This window comes from Notamacropus eugenii, chromosome 6, assembly GCF_028372415.1.
Source record: "Notamacropus eugenii isolate mMacEug1 chromosome 6, mMacEug1.pri_v2, whole genome shotgun sequence".
Taxonomy (NCBI): Eukaryota; Metazoa; Chordata; class Mammalia; order Diprotodontia; family Macropodidae; genus Notamacropus; species Notamacropus eugenii.
The window spans coordinates 296,757,190-296,784,499 of NC_092877.1; the positions used below are offsets into that span (position 1 = coordinate 296,757,190).

The 27,310-nt window shown below is 37.0% G+C and overlaps 1 protein-coding gene across 1 annotated transcript in view; it reads right to left on the reverse strand.

Annotated features, from left to right (window-relative positions):
• Positions 1 to 27,310, reverse strand: part of CPB2 (carboxypeptidase B2) — a 48,379-nt gene that overhangs the window by 11,789 nt on the left and 9,280 nt on the right. Inside the window, exons 2-8 of the mRNA XM_072617219.1 lie at positions 25,540 to 25,615; positions 22,241 to 22,365; positions 20,307 to 20,445; positions 14,589 to 14,690; positions 4,868 to 4,972; positions 4,008 to 4,118; positions 2,052 to 2,145 (exon numbers count right to left, since the gene is read on the reverse strand). Of these exons, the coding sequence (XP_072473320.1) occupies positions 2,052 to 2,145; positions 4,008 to 4,118; positions 4,868 to 4,972; positions 14,589 to 14,690; positions 20,307 to 20,445; positions 22,241 to 22,365; positions 25,540 to 25,615 (752 nt within the window). The remainder of the gene's footprint in view (positions 1 to 2,051; positions 2,146 to 4,007; positions 4,119 to 4,867; positions 4,973 to 14,588; positions 14,691 to 20,306; positions 20,446 to 22,240; positions 22,366 to 25,539; positions 25,616 to 27,310) is intronic.

Consider the following 27,310-nt stretch of genomic DNA (forward strand, 5'->3'; position numbering starts at 1 on the left):
ATCTGACAGTCAAGTCCACACTGTGTCCTGTAACCAGCCCAGAAATGATGCTCCAAGGGAGTGACTTTTAGGATGCCACAAAATGGGAGCTGAGACTAGGACTCATCCAAGATCACTGCCACATTTGGACATGAACTTGGTGGACTCATTCCAAGCCCTTTTTTCCCAGAAACTGAGATAGGATGAGGAGCTTATACTCCCAAGGGGTTGGGGAGAAATGATAGTGCTTCTGTTCTTACTATATATTTAAAATAAATATCCCTTTGTAAAAGTGAATTGATTAAATGGAGCTGGGGTACTAGTCACTAATGGCTAACAGTGGAAGGAACACCACTGGATGGGAGCTCAAACCAAAGGCATTAGAGAAAAGACACCCCAGAGGTTGTTCTTTAGTCAATTGTACAACTCTTTGTGACCCCAGTTGGGGTTTTCTTGGCAAAGATTCTGGAGTGGTTTGCCATTTCTTTCTCTATCTCATTTTACAGATGAGGAACTGAGGCAAACAGGGTAAAGTGACTTGCTCAGGGTCATACAGCTAGTAAATGTCTGAGGCCAGATTTGAACTTAACACCTCTTGACTCCAGGCTCAGCACTCTATCCACTGAGCCACCTAACTGCCCTGGGGGTACCTACCTAGAATCCTGAAGAAGAGATGTAGCTCCAGGATCATGAAGTCAAATTGAGGGGATGGGGGGAGTGGAGACTGGCCAACATAGCTGACCTGGGTCTCTGACTCAATAGCTCTCAGGGCCATTTGCAGCTCAGAATAGACGCTATCATGGGGCTTTGTTGTCCTTTTTCCAAACGAAGTAACCACTGGGCACAAGGGTTTTAATTCTGACTAGCCTTTCTGCTATCCAGAATGTTGTAATATCATGATGGAGAAAAAAGTAGTGTCCTGGGCCCGAGAGTTAGGAAACCTACACTCTAGTCTCAGCTCTATCACAAACTAGCTGTTTGACTTTGGACAACTCACTTAATCTATCTGGCCCCAATTTCCCCATCTGTGAAATGACAGCAGTGGAATGGGAATTTGAGAGTCTCTAAGAGCCCTTACAGATGTAACATTTTATGAATGTATTGTGTCATTTCTGAAGAAGATAAAGACTGTAGGAGAGAAACTTTATATTACTACATTAATTTATCTTGCATTACCCTCTCCTGCTCATCTCTTGCTACTTCCTGATCTACTTTCTTCTTCTGACGTGGGCTAGTTTTCTTCTCTGAGAAGGTAACTTCATTGCTGATGCCTGAAATCGGCTTTTGAATTAGACTCACCAGAAAGATGAGATAATCTAATATGTACTAAGCATTTGGTGACTTGTTTTACCTTGGATCTGATCTGTAAACAGATAGTCCTGTACATAAATCTCTGAAATTAAATCCCTATCATTTCAGTGGGTGCAGAAAGAAGGAAGGAAGAAAGGAAGGAAGGAAGGAAGGAAGGAAGGAAGGAAGGAAGGAAGGAAGGAAGGAAGGAAGGAAAGAAGGAAGGAAGGAAGGAAACAAAGAAAGAAAGAAAGGAAAAGAAAAAAGTGATAGCCTAGTAGATGAGAAGTGCTTAAGAAAAAAGATTTTGAGTCTTCTTTTGTTCAGTGACAAGCCTACCAGAAGCAGAGGTCTGGATGCTTACAGTCATTTTTTTTCTAGATTGTTCCCTTTAAAGAACTCACTGTCTAAAATATCACTTTGATTTTTTTCCAATTAAATTTAGCCTCAGAAAAGTTAAATAGCTTGTCCAACACTCCTATAGTTCAATTCTTCACTAAACCAAAGAGGTTTTTTTTTTCTTTTTCCATGGTCAGATAAGTGAAGCTTTACTGTATCTGGCTACAGTGGATAGAAAGCCAGACTCAGACTGGAAATATCTGGGGTTAAGTCCTACTTCTGATACATACTTTATCACAACCTTTCTGTGCCCTAATTTTCTAAGGTATAGAAGAAATTCTCCGGATCTGGAGAGTTTCCTCATATTGGAGTCTTCTCCAATATGAAACTCCAGGTTACTCACTATCCCAACATCTAACAGTATAAAGGACATATCATCATACCACACCAATGTTTCGAAGCAAAGTTCCTGTTCAGATCCGTCCCGATGCATCGATTTCCCTTGTGCCGGGAACGGTTTTTTCTCCACATTCGGTCCTAAGCAAAGATAGGAAAAGTGAGAGGTCAACCTGGTTCAAAGGAAAAGGTCACTTGAAAAGTCCTAAGCAGTTTGCATTAGATATCCTTCCTTCACTTTTCTCAGGTCACTGCTCGATCCTCCTATTTCTTTCTCTTTGCACTGTGACTTTCTCACCCTGTCCACAGCTGCTACCTTTGTCTAAGCTAACCAGTTGAGTACCGGATTACTTTTACTAATCTCCTAGTTAGATTACTTATTGTCATTCCTTTCCCTCTAATTTATCCTACGTGTTGTGTCTTCCCTCAAGGTTATTTGGAGCCCCTTCTCAGAAGCTTATAATGACTCCCGTTATATAATTCCATTCCAAAGTAAATAGTGTGGGGACTTCTTGCACCAAGGAAATCACAATCCTAACAACCTTAGGATATCTGTTCCATGGATATGTGACTAAAAATAATCATCACCTGGTGGCCAAGACAAATGATGATTTCAACAGCAGACAAGTAATCAAAGCCTTTCCAGTTTGGCAAGACCTAACAGAGCTGATACTATGTAAGCAGAGCCTGTGAGAACACAGGGTCATCCGTACACCTCAATGAGACATGACAGTAGTGCTTTATGGGCAGGTGGCAGGATAAGAATCGTGCTGGACAAGAAGGCATTAATTATAACCTGACCCACCTGGATGAGATAACATCCATCTAAGTATATATCTAAAGAGGAAGGGACAGAAGAGAAATAGAAATTATACTCTCCTGGCTTAGAGATGGTTGGCCTCAATAATTTGAGGGGATAAATCCCTTTCATATTATTAATTTTTTCTTCTTAGGTTCATAGAATCTTTGAGCTGGACTGAACATTAAAAGTCAACTAGTCCAGCTTCCCTGTCAATGTAGAAATCTGTTTTGTTAAGAGCTAATTTTGCTTCAATAGATTTCATGACAAAGAGCAAATTATTATTCAAGTTGGGCATCCTTTGTTCTCAAGGAGAACCAATGACCTCAGAAGGGTGATGTCTTGACTTGCTCATGAATTGGATTTAAGTGAAGCCAGGCTGTGCAAAGTTATCAGCCTCATTCTCTCCTCTGAGTAATCAGAAAGCAATGGCAAGACAAAAGTCAAGATGACTGGTGATGGCCCAAGATGCCACTCCACAAGTGGTAAAGTAGTCAAGTCTTTCCATTTCAGGACAGATCTAGTGGTTAACAAAATCTTTCTTATAACTCTTTTTAATTTAATAGCTAGCATTTATATAACACTTTGAGGTTTGCAGAGTATTTTAGATTTGATCTTCACAACAACCCTGGGAGGTAGGTGCTGTTGTTACCCCCATTTTACAGAAGGGGAAGCTAAGAAGGAGAGAGGTTAAGTGATTTGCACAGAGTAACACAGGCAGTAGTATCCAAGGCAGGTATTGACCTTGAGTCATTTTGAAATTTGCCAAATAGTTTCCTCATAATCCTGTGGAGAGGGCAATAAATAAAACTCTATCCATTGTGCCATCTGGCTATCCCTATCTTTTACCCATGGATAGGAGGAGGAGGAGGAGGAGCAGGAGGAGGAGGAGGAGGAGGAGGAGCAGTAGTTAGCATTTATTTAATGCTTTAAAATTTTCAAAGTGCTTTTCTTGTGTTAACCCCTTTGTCATTAATAGCTATACAGAAAGTCTATTTCTTTTGGGGGAATGTTTTAAATGGAATTCTTATAAAGGTATAAGTTGAACTAGATATACTGTAAGGTCTCTTCCTACTCAGATTCCATGATTCTTTAGTAATAGGTTGTTAAGTCTCAAGGTCCACTGTCTGTGTGAAGCTCATAAGAGGCATCCAATCATGACCCTATGCAGAGAATGTTAAGGTATTAAGTGCCTTTCACTTACTGTTTTCCATGTGTAATCATAACCATCTACATTCAACACAGGCATAACATAGAAATCTAGATGATTGAGAAGCTTGGTGACTTCAGGTTGTTTCCCATAAAACTGGGTTGCCTAAAATCAAAATAAGATACAATTAATTATTTTCTTAATTCCTTTCAACAAAGGCATTATGTTTGCCTCATATATTAAGTGTGTGGATTTTACTCCTTGAAAGTTTATTTACTCCACAAAAGAACTGAAGCTTCCAGTGCAATATAATGCTACTCCATTCCAGCAAGTAGTTCCATCATGGACACATGGTCTGGACAATCAGTATAAATTGAAGGTATGATTCATTAACTGTTGGCAGAGCTGTGAATTGGTTCAGCCATTCTGGAAAGCAATTTAGAACTATCCCCCTAACATCACTAAACTGTGCCATACCTTTTGACCCAGTAATATCATTAGGCCAAAGAGATAAAGGAGTCAAAAGAAATGACCCTTATATAACAAAATATTTGGAGCAGCACTCTTTTTGGTAGCAAAACTATAGCATGTTCTTATGGAAAATTATAATAACCACTTTATGATGCAATTTCTAGCAATATTTTGTGAAAAATGGAAACTGGTTTAATATAAATAATTCACATCAGTCATTTACACTGGAAAAATACCTTTCTTAATGAAATTCTCAAGATAATAGCTTCATGTTTTCATTTCATTTAGTATGCATAAGCACATCCAAAATCTAATAATATTAATTCTTAACTTAAATTCAGCATGGAGTAGGAAAGAAGGATGAAGCTGTCAGGACTAAATCATTGGAAACAAAAGAAAGAACAGGGCTGAAAGCAAACGCTAGAAGGACACTATGGACTCACATAACCTATGAACCACATGCAGAAAGCTGGAGCCACCCATTCTCGGGCATGGATACCACAATCAATCCATATGGCATTTCTTGATGTGTTTCTCTTTGTAGAAAGCTGGACAAAAAAGAGAAAATTTCTAGTTGAAAATGGAGCATAAGAGTCCAGAGAACCGGTACTCTAGGTGATACATACTTTCTCACAAGAGATAAGTAGAGATAGAAAAATAGAAGATTATATAGCTCTCATCTGAATTTTAAAAATTTCCTGGCGGTGAATTCTCAGGAGACTTTAGATTATTTCCTAAAAGATATTGGATAACTTCATGAACAATGTCTTCATTTGTAATCTTTTTTAAGTAGTGAAAGAAAAAAACACCAAAAAAAAACTTAAAAAGTGAAAATAGTTTGATCTGCATTCAGACACCATCAGTTCTTTTTCTGGGTACAGATAGCATTTTTCATCACTTCATTTGTAATCTTTCAAAAGCCTACTAGTCAGTTTTCAAATGGATGTTTCTTACATCAAAATTTTATATAAAGCTGCCAGCACAACTATTTATGGTTACTGAGTGAAGGCATTTCTTCAGGGAACTAATGAAATAAGCTTGAGGCACACTGTCTTCTGATGATCTAACATAACCCAGGAACAGAGTTCAGATAATTCTGGAGTAAAGCCTATAGACTCCACAGAATCATATTTTTAAATGCATACAAGAAAATACAGAGAGTTACAAAGGAAATCAATTATATTGAAAAAATAGTCTTCAAAATATCTTTTTAAAAATGCTGGCTCCCAGAATTAAGAAAACATGATACAAAGGAATTAGAATAGGCAAAGAAGAAATTGTTATCACTCTTTGCAGATGATATGATGGTATACTTAGAGAATCCCAGAGAATCAAGCAAAAAACTACTTAAAATAAACAACTTTGGCAAAGTTGCAGGTTACAAAATAAACCCACACAAATCATCTGCATTTCTATATATTACTAACAAAGCCCAACAGAAAGAGATAGAAAAATAAATCCCATTTAAAGCTACAGTAGACACTATAAAATATCTGGGAGTCTACCTGCCAAAACAAACCCAGACAGTATATGAACACAATTACAAAACGCTTTTCACACAAATAGAGTCAGATCTAAGTAAGTGGAAAAATATCAGTTGCTCATGGGTTAGACCAAGCTAATATAATAAAAATGATAATTCTACCTAAATTAATTTATTATTCAGTGCCATACCAATCAAACTACCAGATAATTATTTTCTAGAGCTAGAAAAAAATAATATCAGAATTTATCTTGAAGAACAAAAGGTCCAGAATACCAAGGGAACTAAAGAAAAGAAATACTAGGGAAGGTGGCCTCACCTTACCAGATCTCAAATTGTATTATAAAGCAGAAAATCATCAAAACCACTTGTTACTGGCTAAGAAACAGAGGTGTAGACAAGTGGAATAGGTTAGGTACTCAAGACACAGTAGTCAACGAATATAGCAATCTACTATTTGACAAACCCAAGGACCCCAGCTACTGGGATAAGAACTCACTATTTGACAAAAATTGCTGGGAAAATTGGATAACGGTGTGGCAGAAACTGGGTGTAGACATAGACTGGTCATGCCTGACACCGTACACAAGAATAAAGTCCAGATGAATACATGATCTAGGTATAAAGACTGATACTATAAACAAATTAGGGGAGCAAGGAATAGTGTATTTGTCAGATTTATGGAGAATGGAGAAATTTTTGACCAAACAAGAGATAGAGAACATTATGAAGTGCAAAATGGATAATTTTGATTACATTAAATTGAAAATATTTTGCACAAACAAACCTAATGCAACCAAGATTATGAAGGAAGCAGAAAACTTGGAAAGAATTTTTGCAACTAGTGTCATGATAAAAGCCTCATTTCTAAAATATATAGAGAACTGAGTCAAATGTAAAAGAATACAAGTCAGTCCCCAATTGATAAATGGTCAAAGGATATGAACAAGCAGTTTTCAGAGGAAGAAATTAAAGCTATCTATAGTTACATGAAAAAATGCTCTAGTCACTGTTGATTAAAGAGAAGCAAATCAAAACAACTCTGAGGTAACACATCATACCTATCAGACTGGGTAACATGACAAAACAGGAAGATGATAAATGTTGGAGAAGATGTGGGAGAGTTGGAATACTAATTCATTGTTGGTGGAGCTGTGAGCTCATCCAACCATTCTGGATAGCAATTTGAACTATGCTGAAGGGGCTACAAAAATGTGCATACCCTTTGACCCAGCAATATCACTTCTAGGACTGTATCCCAAAGAGATAATAAAAAGTGGGAAAAGGTCCCACATGTACAAAAATATTTGTAGCAGTACTCTTTGTGGTAACCAAAAACTGGAAATCAAGGGGATGCCCATCAACTGGGGAATGACTGAACAAGTTGTGGTATATGAATGTAATGGAATAATATTATTGCACTATAAGAAATGATGAACAGGAAGACTTTGGAGAGGCCATATGTAGCAAAAACCTCAGTGTGTGAGGAATTTTTCTGGTAGACTTAGCCCTTCACAGCAATGCAAGGACCTAATAAATTCCCAATAAACTGTTGAGGCAAAATGCCTTCCACATCCAGAGGAAGATCTTTGGAACTGGATCACAAAATGAAGCAGAATATTTTCTCTTGTGTTATGTTTTGTTTTGTTTTTCATGGTTTCTCCCATTCATTTTAATTCTTCTATGCAACATGACTAAGGTGAAAATATATTTAATAAGAATGTATGTGTAGAACCTATGTAAGATTACGTGATATCTCAGGGAGAGAGGGGGGAAGGAGAGAGAGGGGAAAAAAATCTAAGATATATGGAAGTGATTGTAGAAAACTGAAAACAAACAAATCAATTAATAAAAAAAGAAACCTTGATCTAGAAGAAGAGATTGCTCACATGATTATTATAACAGCTAATATTTATATAGTCCTTTAAGGTTTGCAAAATACTTTAGAGATATTATCTCATTTGATCCTCTCAACAACTCTATAAATTAGATACTATTATTGTCCTGGCTTTTACTATCTAATTCAATAAACATTAATTCAATATCTACTGTGTGCCAGACACTCTTCTAAGCGCTAAGAATAAGACAGTCTTTGTCTTCAAGGACCTTACAATCTAATAGAGGGAGACAAAGTTGAAAACAAATTTTTTTTGAGAGGCATACTATAGGGTACCCAGAAAGGAGGCAGGTGTTCAGTGGAGTCAAAGCCTAGCAGAGCTGCTGATGGAAAAAAGAATTACCAAGAAGATTGTGAGCTCTCTATAAAAGAAAGTTTTGGAAGTTCAGTGCTCCTCCCTCCAATCAGTTGAGAGAGATAAGAAATTGAGATTGAGAAAGGTGAACAGCTAGTAAGTGTCTGACTCAGGATCTGAACTAAGGACTTCCTGATTCCAAGTCAAGCAAGTCTATCCACTGTCACCCCGGGGAGTCCTTCAAGTATCAAATGTCTCAAAGGAGTCTTTGGCAAGTTTTGATCATAGCCAGTTTGTGGTTGAATTCTCTAATAGTGCCTAAAGTGTCAATAGTCTATGTTCTTGACTTGAGAGATACAAGAATTGTTAGAGAGCAAACTGAGTGAGGCACAGGTGACCACTGTATTCTGAACATTTTCAAGCCTAACTTGTATTCATGCTCATAAGCCATCTCAAATTGGACATCTTCAAAATAGAACTAATTCTCTCTCTCTTCAAACCTTATGCCTCTTCCTTTGCTATTGCTGTTTAGTCATTTCAGTCATATCTGACTCTTCATGATCCCATTTAGGGTTTGCTTGGCAAAGATATTGGAGTGATTTGCCATTTCCTTCTAATATAAGGCTGTTCTTTATATTAGACTTTTACCATGGCTCTGGATCTTATTTTGTCTGTATTTTGTATTTAATTCTTATGTAGGAAAATGGGATGGAGCCAAGATGGAGGAGTAATGGCAGAGACTCACCTGAGCTCTCCCAAGTTCCCCTCCAAACAATGTTTAAAAAATGCCTTCAAAAGAATTCTGGAGTGGCATAACCAACAAAGGGATGGTGTGGAGCAATTTTTTAGCCCAAGACAGCTTAGAATGTCAGCAAGAAAGGTCTCTCTCACTAGGATGAGTGGAGCACAGTCCTGTGCCAACCTGGTCAGTGCAGGTGGTGCCCAGTAAGCCAGCAGAAGGCCTTGGAAGCATCTGATTTGGCAAAGGAAGGGGCAGCTTTCAGAGTTTTCAGACCACAGATGATAAAAGGGTCAGACAACTGGTCAGAGAAAGATTAAAAGGGAACCTTTGCAGGCACTGGGAGCAGGATTCTGTTGCCTTGCTCATACACTGTTCCAGGTCACAGTCCCCTAGCAAACAGAACAGGACTGGCAGGAACAGGAACTCTGATTACAGGTCCAGAATACAAAAGATTACTTGTGGTTACTCATAAACCAGAGCACAGGCCAGGAGAGCAGTGATCATATCTCTTCTTCAATCATATCACCTCAGAAGAGATGAAAACTTACAGACCCCCAGAATTAGCTCTGAAAATGGTAGCACAAAAACCCTGAAGCTTGGGGCAGTGTTCCCTTCACCCCAGGAACAGAAAACAACTTTAACATAGAGTTAAAAGTCAAGAAATAGGCAGAAAAATGAGCAAACAACAATAACCACAAAAAAATTCTGACCATAGAAAGTTACTGTGATGACAGGGAAGATCAAAACCACAAATTCAGAAGAAGACAATAAAATCAAAGTAGCTATATGCAAGGCCTCAAAGAAAAATGTGAATTAGTCTCAGGCCCAAAATGAATTCCTAGAAAAAGCTCAAAAAGGAGTTTAAAAATCAAAGGAGAGGGGTAGAGGAATAGATGAGGAAAAAAATGAGAATGATACAAGAAAATCATGAAAAAAGAGTTTACAACTCTTTGAAGAAATGTTGAAGAAAATAACACCTTAAAAAAATAGAGCAGGATAAAATCAATTTTATGGCAGTGATTGTAAAACATTAAAAATAATAATAATAAAATTAAATTTAAAAAAAGAGAACAGGCTAAATTATCTTTTTAAAGGTACAAAAATCCACTGAAAAATTACTTTACAAAGGATAATTGATCAAATGGAAAAGGAGATTTTTAAAAAGTTCACTGAAAAAACTTTCTTAAAAATTAGAATTGGACAAATGAAAACCAATGACTCCATGAGACATCAAGGAAAAATGCAACAAAATCAAAGGAATGAAAAAATAGAAGAAAATGTGAAATATTTCATCAGAAAAACAACCAATCTGGAAAATAGATCCAGGAAAGATAATTTAAGAATTACTGGATTACCTGAAAACCATGATAATTTTTTAAAAGGCTAGACATCACATTTCAAGAAATTATCAAGGAAATTTACCAAAAGGTAAAATAGAAATTGAAAGAATCCACTGATCACCTTCTCAAAGAGACTTGAAAATTAAAATTCCCCAAATTTCAGAGGTCCCATGTCAACGAGAAAACAATACAAGCAGCCAAAAAGAAACAATTCACATATCATGGAGACATAGTCAGGATTATACAGGATTTATCAGCTTCTGCTTTAAAGGATCAGAGGACTTGGGATATGATATTCTAGAAGGCAAATAAGTTATGATTACAACCAAGAATCACCTACCTGGAGAAACTGAGTGCAATTCTTCAAGGGAAAAAAATGGATATTCAATGAAATAGAGAAGTTTCAAGAGTTCCTACTGAAAAGATCAGGACTAAAAAATTTGATTTTTTAAAATTTGATTTGATTTTTTTATGTTTTCGAAAATTTGGGTTTCAAGTACAAGACTCAAGAGAAGCTTTAAAAAAAGGTAAACAGGAAAGTGAAAACATAAAGAATTCAATAAGGTTAAACCATTTACATTTCTACTCAGGAAGATGATACTTGTAACTTTTAAGAACTTTATCATTGTTAGGGCAGTTAGAAAAAGTATACATAGAGGGCATAAGTGTGAGTTGAGTATGATGGGATGATATCCAAAAAATTAAATTAAGAAGTGAGGAAGAGAGATGTTCTAGGAGAAGGGAAAGGTAGAATGGAATAATTTATCTCACATAAAAAAAGGCACAAAAGAACTTTTACACTGGAGAGGAAGATGGGGAGAGCAGAGAGAGAGGCAGTGCTTGAACCTTATTCTCATCAGAATTGGTTCAAAGAGACAATAACATACACACTCAGTTGGATATAGAAATCTCTTTTATGGTACAGGGAAGTAGAAAGGGAAGAGGATAACAGAAGGGATGGATTTGAGGACAGATTAGGGGAGGCAGTGGTCAGAAGCAAAACACTTCTGAGGAGGAATAGGATGAAAGGAGAGAAAGAAGGATAAATGGAGTGGGGGAAAAAAGGGAGGGTAGCAGGATGGAAGGAAATATACAGTTGGTAATCATAACTGTACAAGTGAATGGGATGGTCTCACTCACAAAATGGAAGTAGATAGCAGAATGGATTAAAAACCAGAATCCTACAATATGTTGTTTACAAGAAACACACTTGAAGCAGAGTAAAAATAAGAGGCTGGAGCAGAATCTATTACACTTTAGTTAAAAAAAAGAGAAGCAGGAGTAGCAATTATGATCTCAGGCAGAGCAAAAGCAAAAACAGATCTAATTTAAAAAAGAGATAAATAGGGAAGTTACATTTTGCTGAAAGGCACCATAGACAATAAAGTTGTATCAACACTAAACTTATATGTACCAAGTGGCATAGCATCCAAATTCTTTTTTAAAAAAGTTAAATGAGTTACAGTAGAAAATGATAAATTTTACTAGTGGAAGACCTAAAATTTCCCCTCTCAGAACACATAAATCTAACAAAAAAAATTAAACAAAAGAGAAAGAAATTAAGGAGATGAGCAGAATTTTAGAGGTTAAATATGATAGACTTCTGGAAAAAATTGAATGGAACAGAAAGAAATACACCTTCTCAGCTGTACATGGCAACTACACAAATATTGACTAGGTATTAGGGAATAAAAACCCCACAATCAAATGCTCCAAAGCAGAAATATCAAGTACATTCTTTTCAGATCATATTCAATAAAATTGCATTCAATAAAGGGCTATGGAAACATAGATTGAAAATTAGTTGGAAACTAAATAATCTAATCATAAAGAATGAATGGATCAAAGAAGAAATCATAGGAACAATAAATAGTGTCATTAAAGAGAATGACAACAATGAGACAACATACCAATATTTACAGAATGCAGTCAAAGCAGCACTTAGGGGAAATTTTATATCTCTAAATGTGTACATCAATAAAAGAGAGAAAGAGCAGCTCACTTAATTGGCCACAGGTCTAAATTTTAAAAATAACTAGAAGGACAAATTAAAAACCCCCAATTAAGCACCAAATTAGAAATCCTGAAAATCAAAGGAGAAATTAATAAAATTGAAAGTAAGAAGACCATTGAACTAATAAATAAAACTAGGAACTAGTTTTATTATAAAAGAAACAAAATAGATAAACCATTGATTATTTTGATTTTTTTTAAAAAGACCATATTGCTAATATTAAAAATGAAAAGAGTGAATTCACCACCAATGAAGATGAAATTAAAGCAGTTATTAGGAGTTATTTTGCCCAATTATATATATAAATAATTACATTATTTATAATATATACATAATTATATACATAAATAAATCTAACAGTCTAAGTGAAATGAATGAATATTTACACAAACATAAATTGCCCAGATTAGCAGAGGAGCAAATCAAATATTTAAATAACTATTTTAGAAAAAAGAAATTTGACAAGCCATCAATGAGCTCCCTAAGAAAAAGTCCCCAGGACCAGATGGATTCACAAATAAGTTATACAAAACATTTAAAGAACAACGAATTCCAACACTATATAAGCTATTTAGAAAAACAGGCAAAGAAGAAGCCCTACCAAATTCCTTTTATGACACAAATAGGTATGAATACCTAAACCTGGAAGAGCAAAAACAGAAATTTCCCTAATGAATTTTGATGCAAAAAATTTGAAATAAAATACTAACAAGAAGATTAGAACACTCTATCACAAAGATCATACACTATGACCAGGTGGGATTTACACCAGAAATGCATGGCTGGCTCATTATTATAAAACAATCATCATAACTGACCATATCAATAACACTATCAACAGAAATCATATGGTTATCTCAATAGATGCAGAAAAAAACTTTTGATTAAATATAACACTCATTCCTATTAAACACTAGAAAGCATAGAAATTACGGAGTTTTCCTTAAAATGATAAGTTGTAATAGGTATTATCATCTGTAATTGGTGTAAGCTAGAAGTCTTCTCAGTAAGGTTAGGGATAAAGCAAGGATGCTTATTATCACCACTATTATTCAGTATCGTACTATAAATGCTAACTATAGCAATAGGAGGAGAAAAGAAATTAAAGGAATTAGAATGGGCAATGAGAAAACAAAATTATCATTCTTTGTGGATGATATGATGATATACTTGGAAAATCCTAGAGAATCAACTAAAAACCTAATTAAAATAATTAGCAACTTTAGCAAAGTGGTAGCTCCAAAGGACTTTTAATGAAAAACACTATCCACCTCCAGAGAAAAAGACTGACGTAGTCTGAATGCAGATCGAAGCATATTTTTTTTACTTTATTCATTTTTCTTGAGGGTTTTTTGTCTGTATTTTCTTTCACAACATTACTAATATAGAACTATGCTTTGCATGACTGCACATGTATGACATATATCAATGAGGGAGGAAGCTGGGGGAAGAATTTAGAACTCAAAATTTTTTTAATAAATTGTTAAAAATTGTTTTTACATGTAATTGGAAAAAATAAAATATTTTGAAATATATATATATATATACGTTATTCCCTCCAATAGAGTGTAAACTCCTTGAGGTAAGGGGTCATTTTATTTTTTGTCTTTATATCCCAGTACCCAGTCCAGTGCATGGCTAAGGTCATGCACTCAATTCAATTCATCTAATATCTATCTTGTTAAATCATTTAAATGTAAGTTTTAAAAGAAAGACTCAGATTACTATTTTCATTACTTAGAATTGGAATTTCATCAAGCAAAAGACTATTCCTGATTACTCAGAGTTTAGGAGCAATATTAAGGTGTAAGCCTTGAAGAAGTCTGGAATCTAAACTTGGATAATGTAGATCTGTCCAAAGAAAGTTTGGGTAGAAAGAATCAAAGGCTTCCCAGACTCACTCCTAGAAACAATGGGATTTCTAGGATCCTCAGTTCTATCCTGAGTGTCCAAAGGCATTGTAAACAGACTGTTGCCCTGTTAAGTCTGGGTTGCCTCCTTCTCTTCCTTTGCAAATGAAAACTACACTAACAGAATGTTAAGGGGATAATTTTAATTCTCTTTCATGGTGGCTTTTGAATAAAATGGAAGAAAAATTGTAAAGTAAGAGACAGACTCTGGTCAAAACTGCCTTGTACTCATTTTCTATACATTCCAAATATGCTTATATGTACACGTCATCTCCCCCATTAAAATATAAGTTCTTTGAGATCAAGAGCTATCCCCTTTTGTCCCTTTATCCCCAATTTGTAGCACAGTACCTGAAATATACTTGTTGATTGGCCGTTTAAGGAAATGAATTTTTAAGCTGAGAGCCATCTGTCACTGAGAGTCATCACCTTCCCCCATCAAAAAAAAAAAATGACAGAGCAGTTACTTTTTCAAAAGGTTACCTTCAAAACAGAAAGTGGTCTCTTCTCAAATGAGGATCCAATGTGTATCTTTTCAAGCATATCAGGATATGCCTTAGTTATAACTTCCATCCAATAATAAATCTGCCAAAATAGAAATGAGTAATTAGCTAACCAAGTTTCAGATTGCAAAGGCAATAAACACTACTCTGTAATTTAGTGGACCACAGGAAGAACATAACTTCTTCAGCAGAAGTAGATGAATTCTCAAATCATTTTGTACAGTAGGGGAGATATGGAGGGGAGAAATTTTGGGTTGTTTTTTTTTTTTCCAAAGGAAAATAAAGGACTGAAACAGAGTTGAACCATATATAGGTGACATCAGGGAAAGTGGAGAACTACTAAGAAAGTCAAGATCATAGGATCAAAAATTGTTAGTTGGAAATGACCTTAGATCATCTAGTTGAATCCCTTCATTCTGTAGCTTAAGAAACTGAACTCCTAAGAGGTGACATTTACCTGCTCAAAGTGACACAGCAACTAAATTTCAAAGGCAGGATTTAAACCCAGTTCGTCTGCCCCTAAATCCATTGCTCTATCCACTATACCAAATAAGAAAAATAAATATTGTGGCTTCTGCAACTTGTTAACATTTTATAAAGATTTTGTTAAGAAGGAAAAGTTATGAAAAGTCTCTTCATAAAGAATCAATACGTTTGTGTAAGAAATCCATCTGTACAATTCCCTAAGTTCTTCCACATATGTGACTTTCAGGGAAAATGTCAGTAGCTTTCTGATTTATCTGTCATGAATGAGGTGGTTATACTAAAAAGTCTCTCTATCTATAATTCTATAAAGAAGTGTCATAAAGAAAGTATTTTCGGGTGGCTGGGGGAGGGTTAGCCTAAGGAAGTACCCTGTAGAAAACCCAGTGCTCCCAGCAAGGCAGGTTAAAATAACATTTCCCCACTAGAGGGCCACTGGTACTAGGTCAGTACTCCAATAGTATTAAGCAATGCTTTTCTAAGAAACATTAGCCTCCAACTCTAGGCCTCACTCAGAGGTTAAGGACCGCTCTTGAAGAGTCCTCAAGGTTCTGCCCTGATACAAACTTAGCCCTCCTTTGGAAATAAGCTAATGAGCTGAGTCAGTCCTGGGAAGTTAAGTTCACTTTGAGGCAAACCTAGAAGTTTGGATTGATCTAGAACCTGAGTCCTTTGCAAAACTTCCCCAAAATGGAAATAAATTCTCCAGGGCAACTTTGTAGTTCATCTGGCAATTAGAATACTACTGCATCTGTACTAGTGATGACCAAGGTCTAGGTTGTACCTCCAAAGACAGTTCCAGAGCTGCTATAAAGCAAAGCTCTTAGCACTTGGGGACTGAAGTATCATTTACCCTCACATCCAGAATAGAGTAACTATATAAGCTGTATGATGTTACATCCACAGCGTCCTATAGCATCTAGCACATAATAGGCACTTAATAAATGTTTATTAAATTCAATCCAATTGAAAATATCCACCCTACCCAGGTGAAATATTGACTGTAATGCCAATACCAGAAATCCATTCCTTAGGGTTCTTTCTATAATATCCTTCTGAATTGCAAGTAACTAGGCAGAGGCTAAGTTTAATCCATTTATATTAAAGTGTCAGTCATGTAGCAGTTCATTTACTAAGCTTCCTTCCAATTTTGAGAGCTACACGAACGCATTGGCCATCCAATTGTTTGTGGAAGGGTAGGGAACATTGAGGCACCTAAGACAAACTTTGCTTACTTCTTTCTGCTTACGGATAACATTGTGGGTAACCAGATGGTAACCATCAGAACCCACCTAGCTGCCCTAGAAAAATCATTAGAACCCACTAGAACTCTTTAAGGAGAAGATTCTTATTTCCATTTGTTTCAGGCTCTCAATAAGTATTTTAGGGACAAGCAAGTCTTCCTTTCTTCCAAATATGGAAGCAAGCTTCATTTCTTTCTTTTAGTTCAGGCCTAGAAAGGCCTTCCTGTCTGCTAGCTACTGGTACTATTTAGGTCAAGGAAGCGTTTACTGGGTAATGCTCTGTAGAGATAGTACCAAAGTGTGAAGACAATGTCTGATTATTTTCCCAGTGGATATTCTGCTCTCTGTAAGCCTCTTAGAAATGAGAAATCATTCCACTATGTTTCATAGAGTCAGTTTTAATCCTTTCTCCTTCCTTCTTTTTCTACCCTTTCTCCTAGGGGTTAGTATAATATCATCTTTCATAAGATTATATATCTGGGAGGAGAAGGAAGCAAGTGAAGGCAACATTTATTCAATGCACCCCATCCTCCCAGTCTTAACCAGTGTGGGGCAAACAAGGTTTTGCCCCAGGCATGGAGGGAATAGCTTGGAATCCACAGCTTGAGAAGATAAAGACAATAGAGATAAAACTCTCCTGGATCCCCTGGCAATGGAATATGGACAAACTGCTTTCAAGAATATATCTTCCCTATCTGCCTTCACTTCAACCTCCCACCCAACCTACACCTGGAATAGGATGTGTAATTGGGAGAAGAGTGGAGATCAATCTTTAAACATGAGTAGAACTGGGTACCTGGAAACATGACTATGTAGGGGGAGCAGATCCTCAGGTTGCTTCCTTCCAAAATGTGTTATCTGTCACCCTGATACTAACCATCTAGGGGCCTTCCTTTCTACCTCATCCTCCCAAGAAAAGTCAGGGTGGATCAGAGGCCAGAACCAACTATATCCCTGTCATGGCTAGTCAATAGTTAACAGTAAGAGGGAACATCCTATTAACATTGAGGGCAGTCACCATAAACTCCCACTCTGACCTGCTTATTGAAAGTCAACTTTTCCTCCTTGTCAGAGTAGCAGGAGGAAATTGAGGTTTTACCTATAGGAAAGGGTGGAGGGGAGGTGGATGGGGAAGGCTCAGAAATGTATGCCAGAGATGATATACTCCCTTCTGCCATCCTTCCTTCTCACTCAAACAACAAGTCTATTCAGTCTAGGTCCAGTGAGTAAGGGTCTCCTTTACATTCCTTGCCTAAAACAAACCTCACCTACCATCAGCACATTCCCAGGATTTTGCCTGTTTGTAGTCGGGGATGGTGATGATTAAGGTGATGGAAAGAAGTGTCAGGTATGTGGAGAGAGATGTTGGATCAATTTTGCTCCCACACCCACTATCTTGGGACCTGTAGACTGGCCAGGAATACCATAACCAATACCTCGTTAATGAAGTTAATTAAAATAAAAAAACAATCATCCTATATTTCTCTTCCCTTTCATAGCCAGACTCTTTTTTTTCTTTAGTAAAAACCACTATCTAAAATTCTTGCCTTCATTTTTTTCTCCTCCCATTCCTTTCTCAGGCCCTAGCTATCTGGCTTTTACTCTTAGCCCTCAAATGAAGCTGTTTTAAGGTTATGATCTCTCAACTATTCTTGTTAAATCTAATAGCCTTAATGAAGATATTGTAAAGAAAAAACGACTTTGAAAGATTTAAGAATTCTAGTGGATACAATAACAAACCATAATTTTAAAGGACTGGAAATATGATGATCCCTAAAGTGCAAAATGAGATATACATTTGCAGACGTGGCTAATGCAAGGCTTTGTTTTGATTAACTCCGTATATAGAATACAAGGATTTTATTTTTCTCTCTTTAAATCTGGGAGTGGGGGGGAGGGGGGCAGGGAGGGTAGAAAAAGGAGAGCCAGCAATTAAAGAAAATATGAAAATAAGGTCATGAAGGTATTTCTAAAAAATGCTTAAAAGAACAGAATGAAAGTCAAAAGGAAAAATAGACCAGCAAGACAGTTCTGAAAATAACATATTTCATTAATACAGACTTAAAAAAGAAAAGAAGCTGATCTGTGAATACGGATTCCCAACTTCATGTAAAAGTCTCTTTTTCTGTTCTCCTTTGCATATGGAAATGCTCATGTTATTTGCTGTTGGCTAAGTTCAGAATTTTTTTTTAAATCTGATTCTGAAGATAGGATTTGAAAAGTCAGACCATAAATAGGAGCAGAAACCAGATGTTTGGGAGTTTAAGGCCAACATTGTTACTTCTGTTCTCAGTGTATTAAAATTTTTTCATTTAATCTAATAGAATTCTAATTTAATTTAGTCTAACAAAAAATTTTCATTTAATCTAATAAAAATACAAATCTTTGTTTTTCTTTCTTAATTAATTTTTTAAATCTATGTCTTCTGTCTCTCCCACTAAGAAAACCTGATAGCCTCTTCTTAGTCTTTGTGCACCTTTCCTATTCTGTAGTTTTTGACACTACTACTTTTCCACTCTTGAATATCTGTACACTTGACTTTCAAGACCTTGCTCATTCCTGGTACTTCTACCTGGCTAATCACTCCTTTTTAGACTCCTTGGCTAGATCATCAGCCACATCCCAGACCCCCTAAGGTTCTGCCCTAGGACTGCAGCTGAGGCCTTCTGCTCTAGGTTCCAGTGCTCAAAGCTACAGCTACCCAGGTAGGAGATAGAGTGAGCTGCCCTTCCTCTTACTTCTCACAGGAACTAGTTCAGTCCACAGAGAAGATGAGAGCCAGGAGCTGTTAATTCTTCCTGCTTGGTGGCCAATTAGAGCAGTTTCTTCATCATCTTAAAGCACAAATATTTCCATGCTGAGTCATGTATAACCAGATGCAGCCCAGGGCTAGCTATTCCTAGTGCCCCCAAGTGTTAAGTTGGCCAGAAGCAGAAGGGAAAGTTCTACCTATGATCCTTGGGATGGCCCCATTACATGTACATAGATACATATATATTTATATAGAAAATACATGCCAAAAATCACTCTCAGTAAGAATTAGAGTATTGATTCAGGGCACTAACTCTAAACCAGTGTGAATAAGGGATGATATTCCTTCCACTGGCATTCCCTGTATACATTTTATTCCAAACATCCAGGTCTTGGGTTCCCCCTCCATGCAGGTATCCCACTACATCCAGTACCATCTTCAATCATCCTGATCCAAATCTTTTTAAAATTATTTATTTATTTATTTTTAGTTTTCAACATTCACTTCTATAAGATTTTGAGTTTTAAATTTCCTCCCTCTCCCTCCCCTACATCCTCCCCAAGAGGATGTACAATCTAATATAGGCCATCATGTACAGTTATATTAAACATATGTCCACATTAGTTGTGTTGTAAAGAAGAATTAGAATCAAAAGGAAAAACCATGAGAAAGAAGAAACAAAAGAAAAAGAAAATAGTCTGCTTTGATCTGCATTCAGACTCCATAGTTCTATCTCTGGATGTGAATAGCATTTTCTATCATGAGTCTTTTGAAATTCTCATATATTTGATCTATATCTTGCCACTGGACAAAGATGGCTCTGGAGGAGAAAGTGAGGAAGCAACTTTGTGTGGCCCTCTCTCACTTATATCTAATTCACTTGTAAGTCATGGTATCAACCTTCCTGATGCCACAGTCCTCTTCGAGAGCAAAGGCCAAGCAACAGCTGTGTTACCCTCATTGCTGCTATAAATAGACCTGCTGCTGCCCTTCTAGGCAGCTTAATTTCAGTGACAGGAGAAGACACTAGCAAGGCTGTTTGCAAAGTAGAAGTAACTGTAGTCTTTTTCAACGAAACTTGCCAGAAATCTGAGTTGCTTCAGTTTAATAAACATAGGTATAATTTTCCCCGTTGGTCATGTGAAATTATCCTTCTGGGGGAATTGCTGTGCTTGATATAATGATCGTCTTATCTTTTAAAGGAAAAGAAGGGACTTACTTCATGTAGTGAATGATAATGATGGTAGTATGATGAAGAGGCCCGGGGACTGAATGTACCATTGGTGGTTTTCTCAGAGTCAAATGTGTCATTGATGGTGTGCTTTCCAACAAGGTCTTCAACATCTTCTACCAGTACCCTAAGTTACAAAAAACAAATTATTAGTTGGTTTCCAAAGGCAATTTGCTGTGCCGAGGGAAGGCAAAACAGGTGTGCTTTTCCTAGAAAAGACCATCATGATGGCTAAGACTACTACCCTCATTACCACTACCACCCAGCCACTACTATTACCACCATTACCACTACCACCCAGCCACTACTGGTATGACTACTTTTACTTTGATTACAATCACTTGATTCCTGAGTTCATATGTGACCATAGACATTTCCTAGCTATGTGACCCTGGACAAGTCACTTAAACTCTGCTGCTTCAATTTCCTTATCTATAAAACGTGGTTAATAATAGCCTTCCCTTTCCAAAGTTGTCAAGAAAATGAAATGAGATAATATTTGCTAAATACTTTACAAACCTTTAAGCACTCTATCAATGTTAGCCATGACTACTACCACTAGTATGACTATTATTAGTGGTACATTAACTATCACCACCACCACTAACTAGTATGATTACTGCTATGGTGATGTCTACTATCACTACTATTCCTATGACCAGTAGTTCCACACATTTGTCATATGCTTTACAGCCTAAGAGTAGTACTTTAATAAATATTAACTCTTAGGCTCATAGCAACCCTGTTAAGTAGACAAAATAGCAATTATTAGCCCTATTTTCCAGATAGGACAACTTGAGTTCAAGAAAGTCCAATGGTAACAGAAAAGTTTCTCAAAATAAAGCCAACAAGAAGAGGAATTAAGGTTCATTGGGGCATAAGTTTCATTGCCCCTCAGTAACTAACATAGTGCTGTTGTCCAAAGCAGGCATCTAATAAATGATTATTAAATGAATAATATTATAAGCAGGAATTCACATAGCCTTTTAGCCATTTACCTGGACATAAACAGAAAGCATTTCCCTAGATCATCCCTAGGTTTCTTTACCTGGGGTCCATGAACTTGGTTGCTGATTTGTTTTTAAATTTTGACACCAATATTTCAATATAATTGGTTTCCTTTGTGATCCTATGTATTTTATGCATTTTATTCAAAGAAAGTTATCCATAGGTTTCAGCAGACTGCCAAAGGGACCTCTTATACACAGAAAATTTTCAAAATCCCTCTTCTCTGTGGTAGGATTTGACAGCCACTTAAAATCTGATAGTCACTCTCCCACCAAAATTTTTCCTTCCAATAAAGACACTCTGTAAGTAAGGGACTTTTTTATGAAGTATATACATTGTAACTGGGTTTACATGGTAAGCCTTTCCCACCATTGTCAAACAGCATATAGCAGGATTCCAAGAAAATAGGCCACAATCAGGTGAGGTTTAATGGAGTAGAGCATTCCTGCTTGGAGCATTGAACTGGCCAGCCTGAGGATGGGATGAGGACATTGGGCGTCCAGGGCAAAGGCTGGAGGAGCGCAGAGAGGGATGCCAGATGGGGTTAAGAGTACACAAAGAAAGGTCTCACATGATTCTAGGGCAACACTTTCAGGAGAATTGGTTGATCTTAAGATATGATGACAGAGTAAAACCCAAATCCCTTCAGCCTTTGATTTCTTTTTGGAAACGTACACGCTGAGGTGAAAAAAAGAAAAGACTGTCTCCTCAGCTTGAACTTAGAATCTTAAAATGTCTAACCAGGAGAGGCCTTAGAGATCAGCTGATGTGAATATCCTCCTTTTTCAGATGAAGATCTGGGGACTAGAAAAGCTAAGTGACTTTCCCACCCAAGGTTTCACAGTAGATTCAGCGAGTTCAACAGGAGTTTGCTATGGTGCTTCTGCTTTTCCAATAGAGAATGGTGACCCTACCTGAATATGATATTGCTCTGTCTTAAAAAGGTTTTCACTCTGTCCACATAAGAATCATTGACATAGAAATGGACTTCTTCTGACTTTTTAATGAACTCCATATCTTCTGGCTTCCAGAGAACAACCTGCCATTTTTCAACAACAAAAGAGAGATACATACTTTGTCACTCTCCAGTAGATAAATTGACAAGAGTCACAAGATATTAAAGCAGTAACTTAGGACAAGCAGTACAAACCAAATCCAGGGCAGGCAGCCTGAGGAAACCTCAGGAAGTGAGACTGGGTGGTGGAGAAGGGAAGCACAGCAATCTCAGTGGGGAAAAACTCACTAGGTTGTGGCCATGGCAGGGAAAGGAAAGAAAGCATATTGGTATTTGACCATTTTAACTAATTATTCTGCTATTACTAAGCTGTTAAAAAAATGAATGTGTCATCATTGCTCTTGTCAGGACCTGCACACCAAGACCACACCTCTATTTTCACTTATCTCTTTTCTTCTTATTAGGAGATGCCTTGTTTTCCAGAGTTAAGGCCCAGCAAGCAAACTTGTGCTCTGAGCTTGGAATAACAGCAATCCTTTGTGCTCACCCTCTGGATGAATTCTGTAGCAGCTAAATCACAGAATTGACTCAAACCAGCCCCTGGTGACCCCTGAGCTTGGGCAAGCATCTGCAGGATGAAGCCCTGCTATGAACAGACTTTTTGTCACTAGGCAAACTTGCTACAGCATTGCCTTTAAATCTCACTACTGCCATTACACCTCACTGCTTGATTCTTTGTCTTGCCACCTTGATACGTATCAAGGCTTAAGCCTCGCTGCGTTGGGTCTCCTTGGACTTATACAAGACCCCAGAATGTGTGTCTAGTTTCCCTCCTCTAATGGAATAAAGAAGACTTTTTACTTATAACCTCTGTATTGATATTCTATTTTATTTTATTTTTCAGAATTAACAGTATAAAGTTGGTATAAAGCTCTGTGAGCTCTTTTGTCACTTATTTTTCAAAACTGACATCCTTTAATTTTAATATCTTGGGATAAATCCTTGATCCTCCTACCCTAGTTATGGCTCTGCAAGATTGGTCAATATCCAAATATATTCTCATGGTGTAAGAACCAAGAGAATGATGTCAAATGAAGAGGAAAGGTAAAACTTTAATACAGGCAGAGTTCCTATAAATATGAGAGGGCAGAGTTGTTTCACTCTAGTCATTTTGATGAGCTTACCAGGAGGTGAGCCTTTGTTTAAAATATCTGGTTGTCCATGCCTTTCTCTGTGAGATGTGTCTATTAACTCCATGTAAGGAGGACAAAAAAGTTTCTGATTAAATCTCAGTGATTGGGCCTGCTCTTAAGATGAAGGATTCCTTGATTTTAAAATACAAGGGGTTTCAAAATCCCTTCCCTCGATTCAATCCCCTTACTTTGCATTTAAAGAAACTGTGGGCCATAGAATAAGTCATTGCCACTTATTCTCACACTCACATCACACAGCTAGTAAGTGAGACAGGCAAGACTTAGTCTAGGATTTTTCTGACTCCAAAGTCAGTCAGACCATAATGCTTGTTAATGTTTGGGATGATAGACTTTCTCTGAGGAACCACCCCTCTGTTCTGGCTTATGGAGGAGTGGACAAACTGCTCTCAGCTACTTTTAAATTTATATTACCTATCTTTCCCAATATATCCTTTCTCTTTCCCCTCCTAGGGAAACCCCTTGTAAAATATAATAAAAAAGAAAATCAGTTCGTCAAAACCAACCGCCACATTGACCAAATCTTATGTGTTGTTCTATTTCCATAGTATCTCCATCTCCACTCCTCTACAAAGGAAGGGAAGTGCAAGGTGGTCATTATAATTTCACAGGATTTAGCTTCATTTTATTTTTTGTTATTTCCATTAATACTATTGGGTTATTCTGTACATAATTTTCCTGGTTCTATTTACTTCACTTTGCATCAGTGCATATAAATCTTCTCATGCAACTTTGTATTCATCATATCACTTTCTCTTATAGAGCCATAATTCACCTGTCACAATTTCTTTAGCCATTTTCAGATCACTGAATATTTACTTTGTTTCCAGTTCTTTGATACTGTAAGAAGCAATCTGGAGTAGTGAAGAGAGAGCTAACCTTGGAGCCAGAAAGACGGCTCACATTCCTGCTATGAATACAGTCTGTGGACAAGTCACTCAACTTTTCAGTGTCTTAGAATTCAGGGCTTCTTAAACTTTTTCCACTCACGACCCCTTCAGTGTTTCCTAAACTGTAGGTCAGTTTAAGAAGCATTGTGTTTAGATGACTGTAAGAGAGTTCTCTAAATTGCAGAGGAAGTAGAGGGAATTTCCTTACTAGTGAGTTCCTGTGCCAGAGAAAGCTTAGTCAAATCTCCTCCCTAATTTACTACTACAAAAAAATGCTGCTATAAATATTTTGATGTATATAGGAACTTTCTTTTCATCACTGACTTACGTGTAGTATCTTTTTTCTTTTTAACTATTTTGCTTTTTGAAGACATACCAGGGTTTAGCAGAGAGGACCTTGCTTCCGGAGTGGGGTACTAATCTATGCATAGGTACAATTTTGCCCACATATAGTCATTAAAGGCTGGTCTGGAAAAAAAACATGAAAATTTAATGTTCTCTCATATCTGAGAGGACAGATTTTGGAGAACATGCACCCTATTTTCCCACACCCCAACTTCTTGTTAGAGGAAAAAGGACATTTTCTGCTAAGCTATGTGGTCCTGGAACCAAGCCCTTTTGAGATAGATATGGGGTTCCTGAGCAGTATACCCCTTGGAAAATGAAGCAATTTACTCATCTGTCCCTTGAAGCAGTAAAGAACTAAAATCTCAAGATGCTCCCTGGAACTAATGTGAGTGATTTGGACTGTGAGGGTCTGATGGCATTTCTCTGAAGGCCTGAATTCCAACTCAGTGCAAAATTGATGTGTATGCCAATATACAATAAAATGTTCCTTTTCTTTCTGAACAAATAAATCAAGGGGATGTAAACAGGGAGAGAGATTGCACCTATGATTTCATGGCAATAACAATGACCCAGGGAAGACCTATCAATTCACGTTGGCACTTTCTCTGAAACTTATAGTCTTGGAGAATTTCCTAGAGCACTGAGAGGTTCATAGACTTACCCAGGGTCACACAGACAGAATCTGTCTCAAGCAGGAGACAGGTAAGGGAAAAACTAAGTGTAGATACACCACATATTATATAGGGAAAACACTAAACATGAAACTTGTCAAAGACAATTGATGTAATGGCTATTGTGAGTGGAATTACCTCAAATGTCATTGTCATGTTCTGGAGAGTTCTAACTTGTTTAGTTGTTCGAGGGAGAGCAGCTAAAACCTGGCCACTGGAAAGAAAAACAGGATTAAGAAAAATATTGAAAGGGAATTTCATTGTCCCTGTGACACCTTAAATCCAAATCATCCAAAGTTGAACTCATCATCTTTCACAAGATAACTACTGTTTTTTTCCATTCTTCTTCAGGTCTCCCAGTCAACTAAACTCAAAATTTATGTTATCTTTGATTTCTTCTTCTCTTTTCTCCCCCAAACCCAAACAATTACCAAATCCTATAGATATATCCATAAGCTACTGGACACTTATCTTCTCCTTCTCATCACCCTAGTTCAGACCCTCCTTACTTTTCACCTGGATTATCATAGTAGTTTCCTAATAGATTTTTTCCATTTCCTCTTTAGCCTCTCTCTAATCCATCCTATACCTTACTTCCAGATAATCTTACTGTGCACCACTAAAATCACATCATTCAGTCATCTCTAATGTCTACCAAAATTAAAATTGATTAACCTATATATTCAACCCCAAAGTCTTCAGAACTTGGATTCTTCATTGCCAGTTTTCCATTGGACATTTCCATCTTTGAACGAACCATTGTTAACTTCAAATTCAACATGTTCAAAATTGAAGTCTTCTTCTCCCCTAAATACATTCCTTAAAACTTTCCTATTTCTATTGATGGTACCATCATCCTCAGATTCTTTCCTATTTTGTGATCCCTATATCCAATTCTATAACCACAATAACTTTCTACACTTAAATGGACTCCATCTTTGTTCAGGCCCTCATATTCATTCACTTAGACTACTGTAATAATCTCCTAATTGGTGTCCTTGCTTCCAATTTCTCCTCTCTACACTTTTGGCATTCAAAGTCCTGTTCCAATGGCTACAAAGAAAGGCAAAAGACACCCCTTGCCTTCAAGAAACCCACACTCTAATGGGGCAGATAATATGCAAACAATTAATGTACAAACAAGAGACAATATGAAAAAACTGTGAACAAAAAAAAGACATACAGGATAACATAGGAAATACACAAGAGAAGAAAGACGTTAGAATTAAGAGAAGTTGGTAAAGGGTTGAAAAGGTGTAAAAGGTATTGAGGGAATCGAGGGAAGCCAGGAGAGGGAGGGGAGGAAGAAGACCATTCTAGCCATGGGAAGCAGTCAATAAAAAGGCCCAAAGCCAAGAGATCACCTTACTTCTATCGATTTGTTCAAGGAACTGCAAGGAAGCCAATCTCACTGGAATGAAGAGTACAGGGTGTAAGAAGACATAAAAAGTAGAGGGAGTCAGGACTACATTTTCTCCTCAACTCAGGCTTTCAAAATTTTTATCTTCCTTCAAAGCCTAGATCAGATGTTCTTTCTCTGTGAGGCCTTCCCTAACTCCCTCTTGCTTTGTTGCACTCCCTTGTCAGTGCTTTTTCTTTTACTAAATTATCCTCTATTTAATTTTATGTCTATGTGTCATATAATCCAGGAGAATGTAAGCCCCTTGAGGGCAAGAACTCTAGGGTTTTTTTCTTTGTATCCCCTAACTGACAAATGTTTGTTGATACCAGTTAATTTGAATTAGCCTGACATCATTCATAATTTGGCACCATCTTGGGAATGAAGACCTACCTGGCATTTAGAAGACATATCTTCTAGTCTAACTTTACCACTAACTATGAAGTCTGAAGAAATCATTTGCTTCTCTGGGCCTTAGTATCCTCAGCCATAAAATGAAGAGGTTAGACT